The following is a 22,642-nucleotide window of genomic DNA, read 5'->3' on the forward strand; positions in this document are numbered from 1 at the left end:
CCCGATCCGAGATGATCTTCTCTGGCATCACCCCATAGGGTACGTAGATGCGATCCCTGAGTATTTTAGTGAAATCAAGGGATGTGAGCTCTTCCGTACACGCGATAGGGATAATGGTTTTGGAAAACCTGTCGACAATGACTAGAATGGAGTTGTGACCTTTCGAGTCTGGGAGTTTGGTGATCATGTCGACGGAAATGTGCGTCCATGGGCTGGTAGGGACTTCGTTCGGATGGAGGGGCGCCTTCTTGGGGCGACGATCCACCTTTGTTCGCTGGCAGACTTCGCATCCTTTCACATATGCTTCCACCTCTGAACGCATTCGAGACCACCAATAGTCTCGTAGTATGAGTTCTTTGGTTTTCTCTATTCCCGGGTGCCCCGCGGTTACATGATCATGTCGCAAGGCTATGATCTCGCCTCATAATCGTTTGTCTCTAGGTACATAGATGCATCCGTCATACCATAGCAATTCTTGGTCTCGTGAAACTCCTTTTTCATGATTAAGGGAGTCAGAAATACCCCTATCCCACTTTCGCGGGTCATGCATGGCTAGCCTTATTTTTTCGTGAAGTTCTTCGGTAGTGGGCATAATAAGTGCTCGAAAGTGAGAGGGTTTTAAGACGGTCACGTCCTGGTTGTCGCTCTTCCCCTGGTCGTGATCTGCTCGTCGGGACAATAAGTCAGCCTTACGGTTCTGGGCTCCAGGTTTGTGGTGTAAAGTAAACTGGTACTCGGCCAGTTCGGTCACCCACCGAGCTTGGCGTCGATTAAGCTTCTGAGGCTTTCGGAAGTATTGAAGATTAGAGTGATCAGTCCAGATCTCGAAATCCTCTTGGGCGCCCATAAGATATTGTCGCCAATCCTCCAACGCAATCATGATAGCAAGAAGCTCCTTGTCGTAGATTTCATAATTGCGTTCGGTGACTGACAATGCTTTGGAGAGAAAGGCTACTGGTCGCCACTTCTCCTCCTGCCATTGCGAGAGTACTGCCCCTACCGCTCCTTCGCTGGAGTCCGCTTCCACCCTGAACTTCCCTTTGTCGAGTGGAATGGTCAGGACCACGTCCTCTCGGAACAATTCCTTGACTTTCTCGAATGCTGCCCGCTGGGCCCCCCCCCATTTCCACTCTACCTTCCCTGTGAGCATCGTTAAGGGTTTAACGTGCTTGCTATAATCTCGGATAAATCGTCGGTAGAAGTTACAGAATCCCAGGAAAGACTGGAGTTCCTGCTTCTTGGATGGGGTAGGCCAGTCCAGAAGGCCTGCGACCTTTACCGGGTCCATGCGGATCTTCCCTTCGCTGATGAGTACGCCCAAGTACTCTGTCTCCTCCACTTCGAACTCGCATTTTTCCGCCTTGAGGAATAACTTGTTTTCGTGAAGGATTTGAAGTACCTTGCATACTATACGTTTGTGCTCCCCCTTAGTCTTGGATGCAATAAGTATATCATCAAGATAGACCAATACTTCCCCCGCGGTGATGAGGTCTTTGAAAATGTCGTTCATCATCCATTGGAAAGTCGCTGGCGAATTGGTGAGGCCAAAGAACATTACTAGCGGCTCATAGAGACCGTGGTTGGTTCGGAAGGTGGCCTTCCATTCATCCCCCTGCTTTATCCTAACGTTGTTGTATCCCCACCGGACGTCCAGTTTGGTAAAGTACTTGGCCTCCTTCAGCCGGTCCATGAGCTCTCCGATGAGGGGTAGCGGGTAACGATTCTTGATGGTCATTTCGTTAAGCTTACGGTAGTCCTGGACCGGACGCAGCTTGCCATCCTTTTTCTTTACAAAGAAAAACGGTGAGGCCATCGGGGATTTAGAGGCTTGGATACGCCCGGTGGATAGGTTTTCGTCTAAAAACCTGTCTAACTCTTCTTGCTCCGCGTGGTTAAGCAGGTAGACTTTACAGTCCAGGTTGGCATTGGCATTAGGGATAAGTTTGATGGCATGATCCCAGGGTTTCTGTGGGGGTAGTTCATCAAAGCTTTCCTTGGCGAAGACGTCTGCGAAGTCCCTATACTCGCTGGGTACTATTTCTTTGAAAGACTTCATTTCCTTTCGGGCGTTAGCCTGAGCGGCTAGTTCGTTGGACTTGGTACCCATAGCTCGTACTTGGAATGCTTCCTCAAAGTCTATTACCAGGATTGTGTCTCCTTCCTCGTATTCCTCCCACCTGGACGAAGGGTCCGTATCCGGGAGTGAAAATGGGATTTTGCGACAGGCACAACGAGCCAAGGTGACTGCTCCGGTGTTCCAATCAATGAGCGGGTTATGCCGCTGCAGCCAGTCATGCCCGAGAAATAGAGGGGTGGTGCCGAGGTCGACTACGGCTAGTTCGATCTGTTCCATGTGATCTCCTATGCGTAGCTGTACTTCGGCATATTCGGTGATGTCACCTCCCTTGTTTCGTGTTCCGTCAGCATTATAAACCGGAACGGGTCGGGCCGCCTTTTTAAGGTTGAGTGCGTGGTCTTGGGCCCAGGCCTGGTCGATCGAGCTACCAGTGGCTCCGCTGTCTACGAGCGCTTTCATGGAGTGCGTTTCGTGGGTATCCAGGGTCTCCAGCTGTACAGTGATTGATACATTACGTCCCTTTCTCCCTCGTATGTACATGGGGGGCTTGGTAAGATCTTCCATCCACTCCCACTTGCTCCTAGCCTCTGTAGCGGTCTCGGGTTGTTCTTTGAGCGCTTCCCACAACTCTACTGTCACCTCTCCCGTGCAACGGGGATGTACCCATCGATAAAGGGTAGCGAAAGCGGCCGACTCATTCGTGGCGAGTCGTAGCGCTCGTCGGGTCCAGTGCGCTCCGAAGGGTTCGTAATACGTATCCACAATGGGTCGCTGACTTTCGACCTTCGGTGGTGGCTCGGGGGTCACGGGAGACTTCCCCTTTGGTACAATGGTCGGGATGTCAGACTGTAGATGGGCTTCTTCATCTTCCACTTCCTCTAACGAAACCGGGGGGTTCTTGCTTCGAGGCAGCATTTGGTCACCGGGCCGAAGAGGGCCCCTCAGCGGCACTTGGGCGCCTTCCGTCGAAGTGGTGGAGGAGGGCTCGCTGCCCTGTGTTCGGCCCTGGCCATGGGTGCTTGCACGCGGCGTTGTAACCTCCACAGTCGATCCAGACTTACGGCTCTTCCTAGACCCGGCGGTACTTCGGGAAACCCTTCGCGGGGGCACACATATTGGCTCCCTCGAACAGTCCTCACTGTTTGCCGATGTAAGGGCTACTAGGGGAGGGTGGTCATTCGGGTTCACGGCCTCAGCTGCTTTTCCGGCGCTTCCCACTGGAACAGACGGCCTCACAGACGAGGACGCAGGCCCAGCGGGCTGGGTCGTCGGCCTTTCTCCCTCTCCGGGGTGACCTCCCCACGTCTGGGGTGCAGTCGGGACTCGACCTAGGGGGCTCTGCCCTCGAGGGGCTTTCCCTGTACGGTGAGCCAGGGGTTCCTGAGCTCGGATGGCCCCTAGGGGTTCAGTACTGAGCGCAGACTGCGCGGAGTGGCAGAAATCCCCTCCTACGCCGTGGGCGATTTGCGATTCATTTATCTTAATTTCTTCAATGGGTAACGCGGCGAAAAAATTCGTATATTGTTCATATGGGGTACCTACATACGTAGTATAAGTCCGACTAGTAATACAGGAGCGCTGATGTGCTCGGTAATGGGCAGCGCGCAAATGAAACTAGCGTCTAGATCGTCAATCTAGATACTAAATCACACACACACACACACAATCACCAATGTATATAAGTTCGAGGGTGAGTACGATAGAAGCACTCGCGATGTACTTAGATTTAGATAATCTAGTGGGGTTTTGCCTGAAAACAACTTCAATTCTTCTTTCGATGTGTTTTACACAAAGTACACTAGTCCGCGATAGCGGGGTTTTATGAACTTGTTTTGTAAGGTATAGTCGAGCAAGTTATGCTCGTTTCGATGTCGTCTAGAAGAACTTCTAGCGGACACTTCAAATAATCAAACAACCAAAGACTCCGAGGTCTACAAAGAGTGCAAAATCACTCTACAAAGAACGCTCAGGTTCTGACTTCAAGTACAAGACTTGCAAAGAGTACACAGACTCTGGAGTTCCTTGAACTCGACGATTGTTCGAACTTAAAGCGTTCTAGGGCTTATTTTACTTCAACTAGATGAGGTCTTTTGATTTAAAGTCGACTCAGCACGTCTAGATCGCTAATCTTGGAGAGAGAGAACACGAGGCCTTTGTCCATGGAGCAGTTCAATTAACTAGCAAGGCGCAAACGCGGGGACGGCTCTACTTCCTACTTAACTCTTCTAGATTACTGTAGTCGCCCTTATGGGTTGACTTTGGTAACTTAATTCACTTCAGTCGAGGATATGCAATAAAAACCAGTGATTGATTAGGTAGCTATACAGGCTACTAGCACAAACGCGGGGGGAATGCTTTCCTGCCGTTATGCGTCTAGTCGCTGCTAATTTATACGATTCGTGTTTTAGGTATAGGAGCCCGTATCTACAGTAATTATGGTACGAGCTTTGGAATTAATACAAACAGTGAGTCACTATCCTACAAGTATCGCGCCATTCCGTAGTTTCTATTCAGTTCGACGCGACTGCGCTGGGTTATTCTGTCGCCGAGGAGTGCCCTACTAGTCCATGGGTGCTCCTTCTTCCGTCTGCAAGGCCTGCTGTGCGCCGTATGTATTGAATACTGTGGTATGCGCAGGATCTCGAGGATGTAACCACCGATCACGATCGACTGCAGGTCCAAGATTGTATTCTGTTGATCACTGCGCAATCAAAGTCGGTCATCTCGGTACCCAATGCGGCTATTCATTCTTCCAAGGTTATTCCTTTCCTAGCCTGAGTTGATCTCGAAAGCTGATCTGTTTCTCAACTTAGCAATTTTTCCTGACAGGTTCTTTCTACTCGTCGAGGCGACGAGGCATCTAGTTCGTTCCATTCTTCAACTTCTTGGTTTTTATACTCCATACAGATGAGTCCCCGAGATTTGACTGTAATAGTCTTGTTTAGGTAGGGCTTAGCTTGGCGTGTTGACGGCTGGTAGAATTGACTCTTCGAGATGTCGTTTCTAAGTCCGTTCTGTACTGCCGTGCTTTCATTCTTTATGTAGTATTTAGCTACCAGCACGAAGCCTCCACTGTAGCCCTCTGTACCGCTTGTAGATTGCATAAACTGATGTAAAATCGCAAAATCTATGGGTAGCCTGATACCAGGCATATCAGCGCGCACCAGAAGAAATTGAGTCCTTTGCCGACGCCGTCGAACCGCTTACTTCGACGCCGGCTCGTCTTTTGACGATTTCTCCTCCTTCACCTCTTCGACCTTGGTACTTTCTGCTAATTCCTCCTTCTCGGCATCAGCGAGTAATTGGCGCAAGCGGGCGACGTTGGGCTTCTTCTTGCGGGGTGGAAGTTTGACGGGGAGCCACTTCGACTTGTCGTCGGGGCATTTGTGCTTTGGGCTCCACCCGGTGTTCCCACACTTGAAGCACCGCTTATCGGACTGCAGCTTATCGATCTCCATCAGCTGCCCGGCACCCCCATAGGTGGTTCCTGTGGCGTCCTTCTTGTCGCCACTAGACCCGCTTCCTCTTGATTGGTTTTGGCTGCCTCAACCCGAACCGCCTTGGCTCGGGGAGGTCTTATTGGCGAGGCCCTGGGCCACGTCGTACCGATAGTTGGCGTCGATCCTTAGGACTCACGCCTTCCATTGTGCATAGGTTGTGGGGCGCTCGTTGTCCCCATGCATAACCGTTTTGTGCACTGTCGGCCTGATCGCCGCTTCTACTGCTTCAAACATCTGCTTCTCGTCGCCAAACTCCCCACACTTGTGGGCCAATCGTTCAAATTTGGCGAAGAACTCGACTGCGGTCTTGAACTCCGATTGCCGCACCTTCTTCCATTCCGCCTTCCATATCGCTAGTTCCGCGACTTCTCTGAACTCCACCGTGAGGTCATAAGAGAACTCGTCCCACGTAGGGAACCTCCAATGCCCCCGATCATCCCGGTAATGATAGTACTGATCACCCCACCAGTCCTTGGCCTTCTCCCGCAGGTAACCTTGCGCGAACGTGATGCGATAAGGGTTCTGTCCCTGGTCGTTCATGGTGAAGTGGAGCGGGAACATCTGGAAGTACATCTCGCAGTGATGTAGGAACCGGTTGATGTCGGTGGACTCCCCTGTGAAGTATTCGGGCTGCGTGATTAGCTTGGGTTTCACGTCGCTCCAGGGGTTGTTATCCCTCCCCACCGCCAACGTCCATGGCGGTATAGGGTCCGGGGGCGAAGGCGCCCTGGGTGGTACCAGGGGATTGGGTGGTCGCGGTAGCGACCGCAGTCGGTAGTTTTCCCCAGGTGGCGGGTAGTCACCCGGGTATGTGGGTCGTCGGGGTGGTTGCGACGGTGGTTGAGGCAGGACCTCAGGTTGCTTCCCCTTGTTAGAGGGTCCAGCGCCTGGGTCGTCCATGTCGTCGTCGTCAGGCCTGGCCCCTGCCCAAAACTCCTCTGTTTCAAGTGGGTTGGGCATGGGTTGGGGCCGCCGATAGGGCGCGCAACCTGGCTGCTTGGCATCTGGGAACACAAGGTTCCAGACAACGGCGGCCTTGTGCCACGTTTCTACTTCCAAGATATTCTTCATGAGGTAGACATCCCCCATGGATTTCGCGTATAAGTAATCTTCTCCTGCCTCGGTGAGAAGCCATTGTGAATCTTTCTCCATATCCTCCATCATTATTTCGTACAGCCCGTGCCATGGTAGGATATTAAAGATTGTTGGAGTCGGGGCCGCGGGGTCGACCAGGATCGTCCGGACCGCTCTCATCACCTCGGTCTCGAGGGAGCTGTTTGGCGGCCGACTCGGCATCCTCGGCCTCCTTCCTCTCTCTGGCGAGTCGGTCGATCTCCTTGTTCCTCCTCCATCGTCCGATGTCTGAGTCCTCGTCGCTGATCTCAGCCTGATAGGCATCCCAGGCCCTTCTTCTGGCCTCGAGATCGGTCCCTGCTCTTCGAGCGGCGCCGGAGTATCGAACGGCAGCTGCACGGATTCGATTCTCGACTTCGGCGTCGGTGGCGTCGGGCTCGAGTGGTAGGTCCCACCAGCCTCCAGGTCCCTGGAGGGCGTCTTCTTCGGCACGTCGGATGCATGCATCATGCGCTCTGCCTCGCTCCATTCGGGCCTCAATTTCTGGGGCGAGCCGGGCATTTCGAGTGAGTCCGAGGGACTCGACGTACGTGTGATAGAGGAGGGGCCAAGGACGCTGGGAGGCCGGGACAGGGGTGGCAAAGGCTCGCGATGGGACGGACGGTTCCCAATTGGAGACTCCGGCGAGTCGCTCGGAAACGGTAACTGTTCCAAGTTCCTCGGCGTTGTATTCTGGGAACTCGCTCCAAAGCTCCCCACTTGTCGGCTCGTGTGAGGAGACGGCGGGAGCGATCGCGGGGGCCTCGGGCTCTTCAGGGATCGGGTCGGGCTCTCCTCCGGACGTGACTCCGGCCACAGCAACCTCTTCCCTGTCAGCGTATACCCAGCTGGTCCTGGGGTACCAGGCGACTGGCTCTCCCCTATTGGTCGGCCAGGACCTTGGAAGAGACTGTGCGTTAGCTGTACTGGTGGTAGCCGTGGAGGCTCCGAGGCCAAGCTCTCCGGAATCGCTGTCGTAGTCATCCTCCTGGGCGACCCTGTATCTTCTGCTCTCGCTCTTCCAAACCGCATCTGTCCACTTGTTTCCTGACCTTCCACTGAAGTTATCTCCGGTATAGGTTGCATTTTCCTCCTCGTCCGGGTAGAGGTCGTCGAGGCGGGTCCTTTCCCACTTGGTGAGGTCGTCCCCTTCGTACTCGGTGTCAGAGCCTTCTTCGCCCTCGTCCAGAGGCCTGGTGCCTTGTCTTCGGCCTCGGTCGGGGCTTGGCTCGTCTTCGACTGGAGACTGGTCGAAGAGGCCTGGTATGGGCGAGTCTCCTCGGTCGAGGAGTATGCCCCAGGTATCGGTGATGTCGATGGAGCCGACTGACTCGTTTGCAACGCTTCTGTAGGAGTCGGTGCTCGACTCTGAGGATCGCGAGCTGGGTCGCGATGATGTGTAGAGGGATCCTCCAGGTTCCCCGGAGACGTTGGATTCGACATCTTGTATCGTCTGCTGAGATGCCACGGGAATGTGAATTACCGGCGGTGGATATGCCGGTGTACTGGGGACGTAGTGAAATGGGAGTTGCGTGCGAACTCGTCTCTGTTGTTGAAAACAGCGGTGTAGTCGGTACAAAATAATGGACAAGAAAAAGAGTATAAAAGTCGCGAAGACGGCGGGAATGGACTCGGACCAGGGCATCCGTGAGTGGATCTATCCTTGGTGTAAGTCGATGATTGACCATGCAAGCTGGTAGACAGCGAGTATGGTGAGGACAATGAGGATCGCGATGATCAAGCTGAGGTCGGTCTCGTAGTTAGAGCCGTTCATCAACAAGATTTCGCAATTTTCGGAGGTGCTTGTTACTATTAACAACAGAATTGTTAATATGGAGGCAAGCTGGAAGACGAGGATAAAGGGTTTCGTGTTTTTAATAGTGGTGTAGAAATCCGACCCAGAGCAGCAGGAGTAATCCCGCAAGCAATGGGGATGGGATGTATACGCAGATGAGAAAGACCCATAGGATGGTTACGATAGCCAAGCCAAGGGGGTCACGGAGTAGAAATCGTAGCACCAGAAGTGCGACGACAAGGATGATGTGAATAGGGAATATGTTGGGCAACGGTATAGCGAGCTTCGGCTAAATGTTAGCCACTAACTCTATCGACTTAGATCGTACTAGGATCGCTACTCGCACTTCGGTAGACGGTACTCTAGTAAGTCAAAGGCGATGAAAGTCGATGGGACAAGTAGTCACGAAGAACGGAGTTCGATGTTAGGTAGATTAAACCTTAGCCGAAGCTGGGGTTTAGACCAGCTGAGGCTCTACTTAAATACACGTTGGTAAACTAAAAATAGTACTGTGAGAATGTGTCCGTCCTGATCGCAAAGGAGTAATCAGGCTGAGTAATACAAAGGAAAAAGAAAAGAAAAGAATAAATCGTAACAACAACGCCCTCATCTTCAGGGATGGTATTTCGCCGTTCTTGGAACTACTAGGCCCAGCTGGCTCGACGACAACTAACGACTATGATGATAAACGGTGTGTACTGTGATGCTTACCACCCATATTTCTATGAATTACAGGACTCTTATAGTAATCTCTAATCCTTGGGCGGATCTCGCAAGAAACCTTAGTCTTGTGTTATCGTCCCCAACCTCATTTTTGTGACTTGGAACCTGACTATGGCACATAGCGCTAAAAACACTCGAGGAGAAATGGGTCAAGCATTGGCGCCAAGACAATGTTCAAACTACCAGTAGTATTCTGGGGCTCTATGGACGAACATCACGGATACAGATTTAGCTTGTACCGATTGGGAGACGCTTCCATGAAAGATTTTCCAGACCACCGGGACAGTACGCCACAACTTAGCATTTGCCTTCCAATAATGTCGGCCGCCACGGTGCCTCCTTCTTCAATACACAACCCGGGGAGCGTAGTAGGCACGGTCCGGTTCCTCTGTGATCACGTGTATCATATCCGTAGTTTCCCGCTTGTTTGTAGCTATACCCGCGACCATCACTAGCTATCCCTCATTCTCTCTATCGGACTTAGCGATACGGTTCCAACGCCATGCAGATATGCTTGCAATTTGCACCTCCTGTTTTTGTCACGAGAGCAGCCACTCAAGACAAAGTGCGTTATGCTCAAAACCTTCACGTACGACTCACATGTTTTCTCAGCGACGACAGCAAACCCCCTTATTCCTCGGAATCCTCCTCAAGCTCAAAAATATCCCCACTATGCTGGGTTGGTATCCTGTTTGATTTCGATGCTGCTGATCTCCCTTTCCCGCTACACGACGCGTCAAGGAGGTAAGGTCGTGTACACCTGTGTTTGACCGCTGAATTCACCGTTGTTCGCACCCAACCTCTCGAAATTTGGTCGAATGACGCGTTTTTGGATGGCATCCGTGGAGAAACAGGAGCGACAAACGCGTGAATGGCGCACCTTTTCTTATTTTCTTCTTCGCGATTATCGACAGGATGCATGATCAGTAGCCACAGGGACCACGATGCCTACGTCCTAGACCTTCTAGACAGTGCTGGGATTTGCATTGATGCGAAAGAGGAGGTTTGAAATAACAACATTGACTTTAGCCTTCTACGTGGCGAATGCAGCGAAAGCGACGCGTCTGTTAGAGGCCGTTTATATTCGTACTCATGCATATTTACCAATGGTGTTCTTTCCTTACAAATTCAGTCCACATCTTCCCAGACGATCCTCCGCCTGCTTCATCGCAAATTTCCACTTTCGACTGGTAACTTGTCTCACTTTCTTCCGTGTTAGTTATACTGACACGATTAACACCACATTTCCTATATCTCCCAGTCGCGCCCATCCATCGGAATATCATCCCCACGTGGACGACACTTGCGGTCTTGCATGGAGACCCCATTTTTTAGTACACATGCAGGCGAAAATCTTGACGAGTTCCTACACCCAGTGAAGTGTGATGCTAGTCTCTCATTATATTCATTGGTAGCGTCTTATTCGTTCTCTCATTTAATTTCTTCCTCAATGCTGCTTTCACCCAGTGGACCACCCTACCTCCAGAACGGTGATGACGGCTACAACCAGGCATCTGGTTCCACTTACACGGCCGAATAAAGTCTCGCTTCATTGCAGTATGTGCATTATTTCTCCATCAGGGTATTAATTCACAAATTAGATATAGACACGATGTGAAGAGGAAACCCTCAAGTGTTAACTGGTTCGATAGATCTGGCATGACCCATATGAACGAATCCCTCTCCCTTGGAATATCTACCACTGAATCAACATATCATTCACCCTTTTGTATCCGGCACACTCATTTACAATTGACTATATGCTCCTTATATCCCATCTCACACCCCACTCCTAGCTCCGTCGTCCTCCCAGACCATTCTAGACAAAACCTTTGCGCAGGATAAGCCTTCGATAAAAAGACCCTTGCCATCAATAACGCGCATTTTAAGGCATCTGGTGTATCGGAAAGTACATTTACTCTGGTCGTCAATGAGTTGATTGTTGACGTGCACATTGCAGATCTCCATCCAAGAGCTCCAATGGTCCCTTAAGTGCTTCAAAGCAAGCTAGGTGTTTCGTCTTTCTCTCCAAACGTATTCGGTATTCCTCGCCTATAAATGCAGAAAGCAGCCATACAAGCTGGCGGCTCCTGTCCCGAAATGGTCTAGGCGGGATACATGCCTAAGTTTTTGTTTGGTGTTTCGTCTCTTAACTGAAAGTTCCTGTGAAGCTCCCCATCGCTCTCCTCGGAGAAATATTTTGTAAGTCCTTCTATTGCTCTTGAAACTGTCACAGCTCAGTCGAATACGATACAGGGAGAACGGATGGAACAAATATGTGCTTTTGACCGACTTTGAAAGCAACGAACTCCTCAAAGTCTACCATGTTCTCTTGGATAGCATCACAGTGCATTTCCAAGGCCTGAAATAATTTATACCCCGAACGTCCTCTTTACTTACCTGCCCCATACATCCTGCCAGCCGGAAGTCATCCTCGACAAACGATCACTTACCAGTATAGCCGTCACTATTAGGCGTCTGAAATACTCCTATTCAAGTGCACTCTGGTTTCATAACAAGAGCAAAGAAAATGAAATACGCCTTGACATTGTACTTGACGGACTCGATAAAAATGGATAAATGATGTTAATTTAAAAGCATAGTTCTGTATATATCAAAGAGAGATTCCCGCAAGGACACGCTGAACTCCAACATCAATGACCAATCCAGCAAGAATCAAATTACCAATGGCCGGCGTTCGCAAGAAAAACTTCATGCACTCCCTAGGCTCGTCAATGTCTGTGACGGCAAGTTCCTTCAGTATGACAAAGGCAGACATAGCGATAGCGATATAATAGGCAATGCCTTGGCCGTTCAGATAACCAGCCAATGTCATCAAAGTCGCAAATCCAAAGGTGGTAGCGGAACAAATTAGGATGGTGTACTTGCCGCATAGGATGGCAAGCGACTTCATACCAATCTTGACGTCGTCTACCTTGTCCTGATGTTGATACACGGTCTCGTATGTGATGGTCCACATCGTAGCACCGAAGTATGCTGCAGTGAGGCTGTAGTACGGGATCCTTCCGTCCGGTGTGAGATCAGCCCATCCCATGTAGATGCCGATGTTGAACATCAAGCCCTGGAGCGAAGGTTGGAATGAGGAAGTTGCTTGTGTATCACGACGCTACGCTACGTACCAGAGGAATGGGGGCGAAGTACATCCAGCGCTTGCAAGTGGGGTACAGCACGTACAACGGCCACACATACATGGATATGCGTCGACTGAGTACACAAGGTGAACATAGGAAAGAACGTCAGGGAAAAATACTCACGCGTCAGGGCTCAGAACCTTGTATGCCAAAAAGACACCAATCACGGCTTGGAGAGCGAAGAACAACCAGGCACGCTCAATGCTTATAGCACCTCTAGGAAGTGGCCGGTTCTTCGTACGCTCGACTTTTGCATCGATATCATAGTCGAGGATATCGTCAATGGTCATGATCTTAGATTAAAGATGAGATCATAGTTACAAACGCGAAAGGATTGAGCTTACCAAACATTTTATGCCGATGCAAAGAAAAAAGTAAACGGCGGCCCGGTTAAGGCATTCTAGTCCGGTAAGCTGAGGGTACGCGTGATACACCATTGCTAAAGACCATGCTAATTTTCCCGGTTAGCCAAAAGGCAAAGAAAGTACACGAATATCCACAGTGCACACTCACCCACTGGAAGGAGTACTGTCGCACATCCCATACCGTTTTGAAGACGGCAGAGCTCCCAACAAGCACCAACCTCAGTCCGAGTCAGTGGTGCGAGGAGGGTATTGACATTTGAGATAACTGAAGCAGAGCTCGAGGTGAATGTCTCCCTCGGACCCTTCTTGGAAACGAAGAACGCGGAGGATGGTTCTAAGACAGCAGTCCGGAGAGCCATTGCAAACAGCAGTCAGTGTGTTAGAGGATTGTAGGACACAGAGAACCTATTCTCCTACTAACTTCAGTCCCATTCTTTTATACCGGCCAAGTGTAGATGCTTCATGAGAGCCGCGGCTCCAGAGATCCGTCCTGTTCTGGACCAATTCCCTTCCATGGGATTGTTAGTGCTAGAAAACCAGGCTCCAAGGTACTTGTATCTCAAGGTGATCGCGGTGACGCTCACCGGAGGATGGATGTTTCTGATTCATAGACTGCATCCTCGTATTGCGCAGGAACGTTGTCTTTTTGCGTCTGGTGGGCAAGTCGGCTATCACGGTGTTCATCTAGCTGCGGTAATTTTTGGTTGACTTCGCGTGCTGGTGGGATTCGTTCCCCCTCCCGCTGGATGTCTTCTTGAAGGTGACATCCTGTCCACTGAGAGAGCTTCTTGAATTTAGTTGTTGCGATTATCATTGTGAGAGTTTCATACCTCTCTCTTTATTGAGGGACCAATATCCTATGCGATGCAGGAGATGATGGGAAGAGCATCACCACTGACGATCATATCCCAATCGCGACAGCTTCCGTTTAATTTCAGATACGGAGTGATCAGGATCAATGCAACGGACTTAACCGAGCGTTACATCGCGCAATAGTGGCAACTCAATCTGTCCTATAGACGTCGGATAGTGTTTCTCGTATTCAACACATAGTGATTTCGGTGCATACTCCCTCAAGATGGTAGCCGGAGTGCCTGACCACCTTGGCTTTCCTACTTTATTGAGGCACGAGCAAAAGTGATTTATGCGTTATTTTAACATTTACGGCTTGCTGAACATATCCACCGGTACTAGGTTTTTCGTCATTCTGAATCCGGTGTGGATGCCTTCTTCTTCTTCTTGAATTAGACATACCTTAGAGCCTGCACAACACGTACATCAGTCGCGAACTCCACTACAATTGACAGAGGGAAGGGAAAGGATGTAACAACCTGCGCAGTTCTCGGACTCGGTGCTTACCGCCAAGTCATTCCGAGGTATTTCCAGATCTAATTCAGGGGGTGTCTAGTACTGAGGATGGTGATACTATCAACAAGCTATCGTGCGCAGTCCAGGAGTAACTTCTGAGCGCGTGCTTAGCTTTGAGCGTTCAGGTACCTCAAAGATACCCTTAAACACCGAAAATAAGATCGGTAAACTTTTGGTACCGACTTTGAAAGTGATCCGTTCTCATCTCTACCGTGGATACCCTAGTCTCGATTCAGAAGCTTACGCATCTGCTTTGACCCACTCTCAATCGTTGCTAAGAATATCATCATTCTCCTTTTACATGGTTGCCGCATTAGTGTGATTTCGCCTCTACAGGGTTCGCATATGCACCCTATGGCCTACGTGGAAGCTGAACCAATAAGAACTGTTTTTCAAAGGGTGAAATATGATTTGAGTTTCACTCGGACGCCTTAGTGATTCTAAAGTCCCGACGGGGATCCAGAGTCATAGACGGAACTTCGATGAATGGTTCTCGAACTCGATATACATGACACAGTTGTTAGAATAGGGAGGCTTATATGCCCCGATGCAAGTTAAACTGCGCTGGAAGGGTTATATCGAAGAACAGAAGTCCAGCGCTAAGAAAGTGGACTTTAACGGTAAGTCTAGCCCCGTAGTCCCTAAATGTTCGCAGGGTACTAAGAGAGCGGCATAGGATTACAGGTCCTTCGGTGTCGCGTATCTCAACTATTGGCACATGGCCGCGCGCAATACACACAGTAGAGTCGATTACATTGTATTTTTATACAGAAATGCAATCTGCTGTCGCACGGAGAGTCAGAAAAGCCGTAATTGAGTGAAAGGACATCAACGTACAGTGAAGTGCACCCACATAATGTGGCGTAAAAGACAGTTCATCCGTTGTCATGCATTCTCCTACATCCCAAGTCTGATATAGAATCCAACCATATAATTTGACGGAGGACTAACCAGAAAGGGCGCCTATTTGCCTCGGGAAAGTCCTTTGGGAAGAACGGAATGCAATATGCCTCGCATCAATGTAGGCGACATCAATTGGTCTGCGCATGACGGTTTGAAGATGGGATAAATGTGGAAGAGTATCGCTGGGGACTGACAATTTTGTTTATCGGATCGGAGGAGACCTTCAGTATATAAGCATGAAAAGGAAAAGGTTTCGAGAATGACAATGCCTTGCCCTCAAAAATCCAATCCTTCCCTGCACTCATATGATACCCATCACTGATGCGAATAGCAACTTCAATGGTTCGGAGTACTGGGCGACGGGAATGAGCATGTACAAAGCGCTTTTAGTACACAAGAGACACGTCAGCAGACGGTGGGCGAAATTTATGTTTCTTGGATTCGCTTAGAGTGAATTCATCAGTCATACCAGCCGGTAGAATCCACCCAGCCGCCCTGATACCCGGACGGACCACCAGGAGGTGAAGTGTCGCTTCAAATCGATGATAGACTTTCGATTGAATAAATCACGAGAGCAGAAGCTCCACAGTTGGGTAAACATCGAGCAAGACTGGCCAGTAAAGAGGAAGCCGAGTGCAGCTAAGGAGGAAGGCAGACAAAACTGTATGTTGGGCCTAAAGTGCAATGGTTTATTAGACAAAACCAATAAAAAAGGAAAACATAGCGAACTGCGGGCACGGGATTCGTGTGAGCTATCGATGTGGTCGCTTCAGAGATCCAATATCTGAGGTACCGTGAGGATACGGTCGGCTCGAGAAATAGCGAGTGAACATAGCAAGTTTAAGACGCGATACATTCAGCTTTGGTTGTCCTTTAGAGACTCGGAATGCTGTGGTTGACGATTTCTGCATTTACTTACTTCTCAAGCTTCCACGGTCGCCGGCGACCCAAAGTCACGCATGCCATCATCTGATGCTTGCAATTTGTAGACGAGGAACAAACAGGAACAGCGGGAGCAAAATACAAGGGGAAAGGGAACCAGCCGAAAAGCGGCACATCGATCCGAAGTATTTGTGCGTATTTGGCATCATGCTCGTTCCGACTTACCTTCCTTCCTTGCTCCTTTCTCTCTTACCACACAGCTTAGGTATGTCATTTTATCCTTTTGCGTATTCCTTCCAGCTTATCAGTCCTACAGTTAGCCAAATCTCAATTTTAACTTCCTTCTCTGCTGTTTGCGCGAAGCGGATCAACGTTGAACAAGAAGCCAACCAACGCTAGAAATGCCTATCAAACTGCCGACTACACCGCCCACCGGAAAAGATATTTCAACAATGTCGGAAGAATCATATGGCTGTGTAATCCCCCTGATATTTGGTGACACCTGACCGATGTACCGTGGCATATCAGATCCTCAATTGCAGGAGCCTTCATAAGGGGCATATCTGGCGACATATCCGAGCTGATCTGTCCGAGATGTTTAATAGGGATGTCGCAGATGGATATCATGGCTTGTATTATCTTACATTTGATGTCATGTCCATAATCCATCTTATTTCTCTCTATTCTGCTGAGCTTCCCTTAGACCGGCGTATTTTGTTCATTGGAGATACTGCGCTAATTGCTCATGTAAATGTCAACGCAGATTGTATAGCATTAATCAAGAATTAAAACAGTGGACGGTATCTTAAAACTTTAAAGTGAAAAGAATGACGGTGAAGTCAAGGAATGTAGTGATCATGAACTCCCGTACTCAGATCAATCATCAGCGACAACTTGGGCCTCTGCAGGATAGCTGCTCAGATCACCCACAGAAGCGGTATTGCCATAGTTAGCACGATCATCGTCGAGCATCTTGCGGAGGACTCTATTAAGGGAAATGCTATCAGAATAGTCCGACACTCAATGAAACTGGACTTACACCGTAATGCGCATTTGATTATTGTCTTTCTTCTCTCGCAGTTCTTTCAGATCAGCATCGACCTCATCCCACCAGCCAGCACTAGCCTTGCCATCTGTGGAGCATCCAGCACGAAGTGCAAAGCTATTGCGCTAGTCTGTTGGTCAGGACTGAGGAGACATTCAAAGCAATGAGAAGCATACCAGGAAAGCAACACGGGCCATCAGAGGAATTGAGACCACAGTATCACAGGACTTGCCACCAACAGCAGTGATGATCCTCTCACACAACTCGGCAATACCAACCGACTCACCCGTGAATGCCTGGAGGGTCTTGTCAAAGGTTCCGAAAGATCGTCCAATCTATTTAACACGCATCAGACAGCAATGGAGAGTGAGCTTGTGTATAACACACCTCTTCTTTGGTCACGTTGCGGTGATGGATAAAGCGTGATCCGATTTCTTGTGTGATAACACGCATGGCAGGCTTGTGGTTGGCGACTGCCTCCGTTAAACCCCAGTCTGGTCGAGCTTTGAGCTTGCGCTACAAGACTTCAGCTAAATTCCTTCAGTCAGCACCAGTAAACATACCAATAGTTTCTTTTTTGGCCACTCCTCGGACTTGTATGCAGAAATCGTAGGGTCCAGAAAGTACCGAATGGACCATTCGTCTATCTTACTCTGAAATCCCATTATGAGATGGCAAAACTCTGGCAAAAAAACACGCACGCTAAGTGTAGAAGGAATCTCATAGACTCCTGATGGCTGGAGAACGTTCAGTCGATCCTTGATGGAGATAAGGTAGGCAGCGGTCCATATATCTTTCAGCTCAACACCCGGCAACTTTAGACAACAAGAGATCAGTGAGAGTATCTCTAGGATGTATTTGAGACCAAGTACCTTTGCAAATGCGCTCAGTAACTCGCAATCCACCGGTTTGAGCTGCAGAGTGCGTGAAAGAGTGAGGGAATACTGAGACAAGTCGCCTAGCCCTTGGCGTAGGGCAATGGAGCTGTTACCATTGACTGTTGCTGAACGTCTCACAGTGGGAGTGATGTCCATCGATTCTGCAGGTCTTGGTCCACCATTCGAGGTGGCACCACTCAAGTCATCATCTGGTAAAGACGATGGCTGAGAACGCGGTGTTGCAGGGGGAGAGCTATTAAGATAATGAGACAAAGATGACATGATATGAAGAAGAGGAACACAAGCAGCACCAAGATTGTGCACGAGAGTGAGGATAAAAGAGAGAGAAAACTGTGGCGGGTGAAGACGCAATGAAAAATTCCCACGCTCACCAAACATTCGACAAAAATCACTGAAGTTCATTCGGCAACAACTTGACATACACCTCTTGAGCCATGCCTGCTCATCGTTCAGGTAAAATTAACTGAAATGTAAGAAAGATAAACATCTGACCATAAATTAGATTTTGAGATCATTCCTAACGACAAGGAACGTTTGCTTTGTCGTATCTGCTCAGACTTATCTGAGACGGCCGATGTGGTCATCAAGAAAACATCTAAATCCTCTCATATTAAGACACGGCAACACATCCGAGCACTGGAACGCACCAACGGAGACTCTATCTCTGACATAACAGCCTCACGCACACTTCCTGTTCCGCCAAGTCAGCCAACACTTCCTCGTTTTGCCAGCTTACGGACACTGAATGAATACCTGCAAGATGATTTGAACATGGTCATAGATGCTGACATATCCAAGGACTTGTTCAATGATGTTCACCTTGATGAGGCCCAAGGCGTATACCAGGATAATTTTGGCAGAAACATTCTCTTCTCTGCAGGAGAGCGGGAGGTCCATGCTATGGAACAGCGTAGACATAGGTTATATAAGCAGCTGGATGGTCTTGCATTGCTTGAGAGACATACCTTGTTTGGTCGTTTTGACGACGCCGAGTCTGCTGCACCAGATGATCTTGCTGAAGATAATCTGTCTTCCACTGCCTCACAAATGATAGCTGATCTGGAGGCCTTAGGTGAGCTTTGTAAACTTTGATCAGTTTAAAAGAATATACTCAAAGTGCAATAATTTTCAGCAATCGGAGACGACAACGACGATGAAGATGATGGTGACGATGATGTGGCAAGCTGGGATCAAGAATCCAAAGCAGACGCTGATTGGTATCCGCATAAGTCCAAAACGGTATAAAGACTCCGTTTTATCACCTCACCTGCACCGAAATTGATTTGCTATTCACTATAGATGTTCATGCTGGATCTTTTGGATAATTTACCTAGGCTACGTCTATCGGATGACCATCTCAAGGCTGTGATTTGGGTCATGAGAGAATGCGGCACTCCAGATGTACCTTCCTTTTCAGCACTATGCAAGACCCAGACCAAACTTACTCACGCATTTGGTTTGAAGCCTGAGCATCATATTTCCGCACTGGGAAATCATTTTTATATGAACCATCCTCGGAAGCTGCTGGCACTGGTGGGATACTACTTTACAAAATTTAGTCTCAAAGATCTCACTCAGAATCTAGGACTGGGCCAATCCCCTTGTACGAAAACATATTCACGTCTATCCTGAGGTAGCTGGACCAATTACAGAAACATACCAGGCAGCTAAATGGCTTGAGGAGGTTGATCTCGATGAGCTATCGCCCATGTGGGCCAACTGGACTTCTCCCGGACTACGACATCGTCATTTCTACATCAAAGAACTGGCTCGGTTATCAGATGACTCTTATGTAGTCATTTTACGCTGGGTGACTGTGAATGGCATAGTGCATGCAGATGTCCTGGAAACCGTGACTGAAACTGGGCTTTCTGAGGGCGAACTTCCATTCTTATATGTAACGATACATACTCACAAGGTGTCTCGCATTCCAGCAATGTCATTGACTGAGAACATTCTCGATATCAGAGTCCATGCTCCGGGAGGCGTGCAATTCTCAGGTACAGCTTTTCTCGCTTGCCTCTCCCAAGGGTTTCAATTCTAATGAGATTGATCTAGCTTATTCTCCCATCTTTCCAATGCCCAACCCACTTCGGGAGGTGGCAAGAGGCTGCCCAATGTATCGCTTGCGTGTAACGCCATGGAGTGACGATGTCTCAGGGAATGTCAGCAAGCAATATAACGCACATACCAATATCTACGTTACCAATGCCAATCTTCCGCATGGAAAACTATCTCAGGAATATTTTGTTCGATACTGTTCCACCTCTGCCAATGCCTCATCATCCGAACAATTTGTAGCTCTGTGCGAGGACTTGTAGGCCGTTTTCCTTGAGCTATGTGAGGCTATGCATACTAAATAAGCTCTTACAGTGACCGTGATCAATGGGAAAAAGCTTACGATTGCGAAATACATGAAGACATCCTCTTCCAAATTATCCCCCATGTCCTTCCTGCCGACAATCCTCAGCAATCTGAAACATCTTCTCACATCGGCGTGAATGGGAATTTTAGCTGCCGGCGTGATCTGACAGGAGGCTCAAGTGAACAAAAGGAGAGTGTTGATGGCTATGAAGCTCTTTATCATCCAGGCAAGGATGAACGAACTGTCACGCAAACGATACAAGCTATCCGGTGGCAGATCTGGCTGGCCTGTCAAGGAAACCAGGAGGGGGTCAAAAATGCGTCCGCTTCATCTGGCGTTAAAGATAAGCTCTCGCAGTATTGGATCGAGCAGCTTATAATCAAATCGAGAGCACTGCAGGATGAGAGAATCAAGAATGCCGAGACATGCGATTCCCGTTTGAGGGACAAAGCATTGAAGGGAGAGAAACGAAGAGCAGTGGTGGAGGAGATAACTTATGCGATTCAACAGGAGTTATGGGATTGGGTTATTCAACAACCAGAGGAGTCGTACAAGAAGCTCTCTCCAAATGATCGTGGGTTGCCCTCCAACACGAGATTCTTCTTGGTGCTCTAATTGCTTCCATTTACAGCTTCTTCAAGGGACTTACGTGCAGGCGACCACTTCAATGTGTTGCTTCAGACACGAGGTGCGCTCACCACTGTAATTTACCACAGCCAAGCATACTGGTCTCACATCTCCTCAGGTATTGATCCACATCGCGACACCCCTGGAGAAATTCTCCACACGTATCTTCTCGGCAACGACAAGTATGTATGGCACGATACCAGCAAAACATGGTCCAAGCAAAATGACGATACCTTTGCCATCCGACTACAATCCTCGTGCATCCATGGCCTTACAATTGCCCAGCCACGCGCAGCCTATCTGGTTCAATACAAGAACTCGCTTATTGGCAAGCACTTCAAAACCCTGCAGCAGCTGGCCATATTTCACCTTCATGAGCTTTGCCCCCCACAAATCTTCACTTTATGGAAAGCTACGGGCGAATTGGGGGCCTTACTGTGGTATCCAGAAATTCGGGATATTGACCAGTATCTCGTACGCAGCTTCGATGCCTTCTTCACATTCAAAGAGGCTTATTCTATACAGATTGACTTACAAGTCTTGATTGACAATCTTCTCGACGCATGGGCCATTGTTGATCCACGACGTATCATCACCAAAGTCAAGCTTCATGTTTTGACTCACCTCCCCGATGACATTCGTCGCTTTGGACCCGCTGTCATTTTTGCGACCGAGATCTTTGAATGCTTCAATGCAGTGTTCCGCATGTGCAGCATCCTTTCCAACCACCTGGCTCCGAGCCGTGACATCGCTATTACGATGGCTGATATGGAGCGATTTAAACACATGGCCAGTGGTGGATGGTGGAAGGATGAAAGTGAGCAATATATACAGGCAGGTCACAAGATTCAGATCTTCTTAAAGAAGAATGTCGAACTCCAACGGCGTCTGGGATGGGCAGACGAGACACTTCTTCAGCCAGGTATTCGTGTCAGTCCTCTTATTTATCAACTACCCACTGATTTGTTCTTTCAAGGGCATGTCAAGTTAGCGCCACGTACCAAACGCTGTACATCTACTTGGGAATCATGTATGCAAGGACTCGATGTCCTCAATGCTCCTTTGGATTCAAGGCCGTTCGACTGTCAGACTTGGGACAATGGTGTTCTGGTGGTTTCGAATTCCAGAAATCTGTGCCGAATTAGCTCATGGGTGTTTTTCAAGTACAAGGAGGCCAGTATAAACCCCGCCATTATCTTTTTTCGAGGATTGACGCCAGTTTCAGGTCACGGAAACGGGAAGAATTATCAAGATACTGGCAAAAACAGGCCTTCCATTGACCAACAACAATGTGGTAATCATTATCGAGCATTTCCAAGTCGCCGACGTGAAGGATGGTCGACTGAATATGCCATTACTCATTAACAGTCAAGATCTGATTGCAGTTGGTGCCCAGGTTGGTGCGCCGTTTATCATCGTCGCTGCGTTTTACACTGAACTCATTAGGACATTCTTTTTGACTTCAATGCCCAGCACGACTGTGTCACCGGACACTGCCAGATTGGCGAATCGACGAGTTATGTCATGCAAGAGAGGATCAAGACAGCAGCGCGACAACGATGCATCGTGCATACCAACCATTCGCAGTTCCACCTGAATATGCACGCACTCCATAATGCCCACCTGATTCGAGAGGCCCTTCCCCGTCACCTTGTTGCCCCAGTTCCTCTGCGTGACTGTCGAGCTCAATTTCATCAAGAACTCTCTGCCAAGCTGCAGGTTTCGGGGGCGGCGAAGCGAGCGTTAACTAGAGCCAAAGCGAAAGACACTCGCGAGCGCAACAAGAAGGCCAAGGAGGCTTTCACCGCAGAGGCTGAGCGCTGACAAC

The 22,642-nt window shown here is 49.1% G+C and overlaps 3 protein-coding genes across 3 annotated transcripts; 1 reads left to right on the top strand and 2 right to left on the bottom strand.

The window, feature by feature from the left end:
• Positions 1 to 11,746: 11,746 nt before the first annotated feature.
• EV420DRAFT_1139476 (UbiA prenyltransferase family-domain-containing protein) lies at positions 11,747 to 13,244 on the bottom strand. The gene is made up of 5 exons (XM_060466016.1): positions 12,874 to 13,244; positions 12,705 to 12,811; positions 12,484 to 12,653; positions 12,349 to 12,433; positions 11,747 to 12,290 (listed from the first exon to the last, which is right to left on the bottom strand). Exons 1-5 carry the CDS (start codon positions 13,082 to 13,084, stop codon positions 11,823 to 11,825), a joined length of 1,041 nt encoding a protein of 346 aa, XP_060323498.1. The 5' UTR covers positions 13,085 to 13,244; the 3' UTR covers positions 11,747 to 11,822.
• Positions 13,245 to 16,650: 3,406 nt separating this feature from the next.
• On the bottom strand, positions 16,651 to 18,083 carry EV420DRAFT_1731392 (uncharacterized protein; the record flags this gene model as incomplete). The annotated part of the gene is made up of 7 exons (XM_060479926.1): positions 16,651 to 16,863; positions 16,918 to 17,048; positions 17,100 to 17,258; positions 17,311 to 17,439; positions 17,487 to 17,576; positions 17,625 to 17,738; positions 17,796 to 18,083. 7 exons carry the CDS (start codon positions 18,081 to 18,083, stop codon positions 16,755 to 16,757), a joined length of 1,020 nt encoding a protein of 339 aa, XP_060323499.1. The 3' UTR covers positions 16,651 to 16,754.
• Positions 18,084 to 18,256: 173 nt separating this feature from the next.
• On the top strand, positions 18,257 to 22,638 carry EV420DRAFT_1731396 (uncharacterized protein; the record flags this gene model as incomplete). The annotated part of the gene is made up of 11 exons (XM_060479927.1): positions 18,257 to 18,275; positions 18,325 to 18,894; positions 18,955 to 19,061; positions 19,122 to 19,355; positions 19,408 to 19,822; positions 19,881 to 20,139; positions 20,196 to 20,761; positions 20,819 to 20,875; positions 20,933 to 21,744; positions 22,040 to 22,210; positions 22,261 to 22,638. 11 exons carry the CDS (start codon positions 18,257 to 18,259, stop codon positions 22,636 to 22,638), a joined length of 3,588 nt encoding a protein of 1,195 aa, XP_060323500.1.
• Positions 22,639 to 22,642: the final 4 nt, after the last annotated feature.

This window comes from Desarmillaria tabescens (genome assembly GCF_030435595.1).
Source record: "Desarmillaria tabescens strain CCBAS 213 chromosome Unknown EV420scaffold_79, whole genome shotgun sequence".
Lineage (NCBI taxonomy): Eukaryota > Fungi > Basidiomycota > Agaricomycetes > Agaricales > Physalacriaceae > Desarmillaria > Desarmillaria tabescens.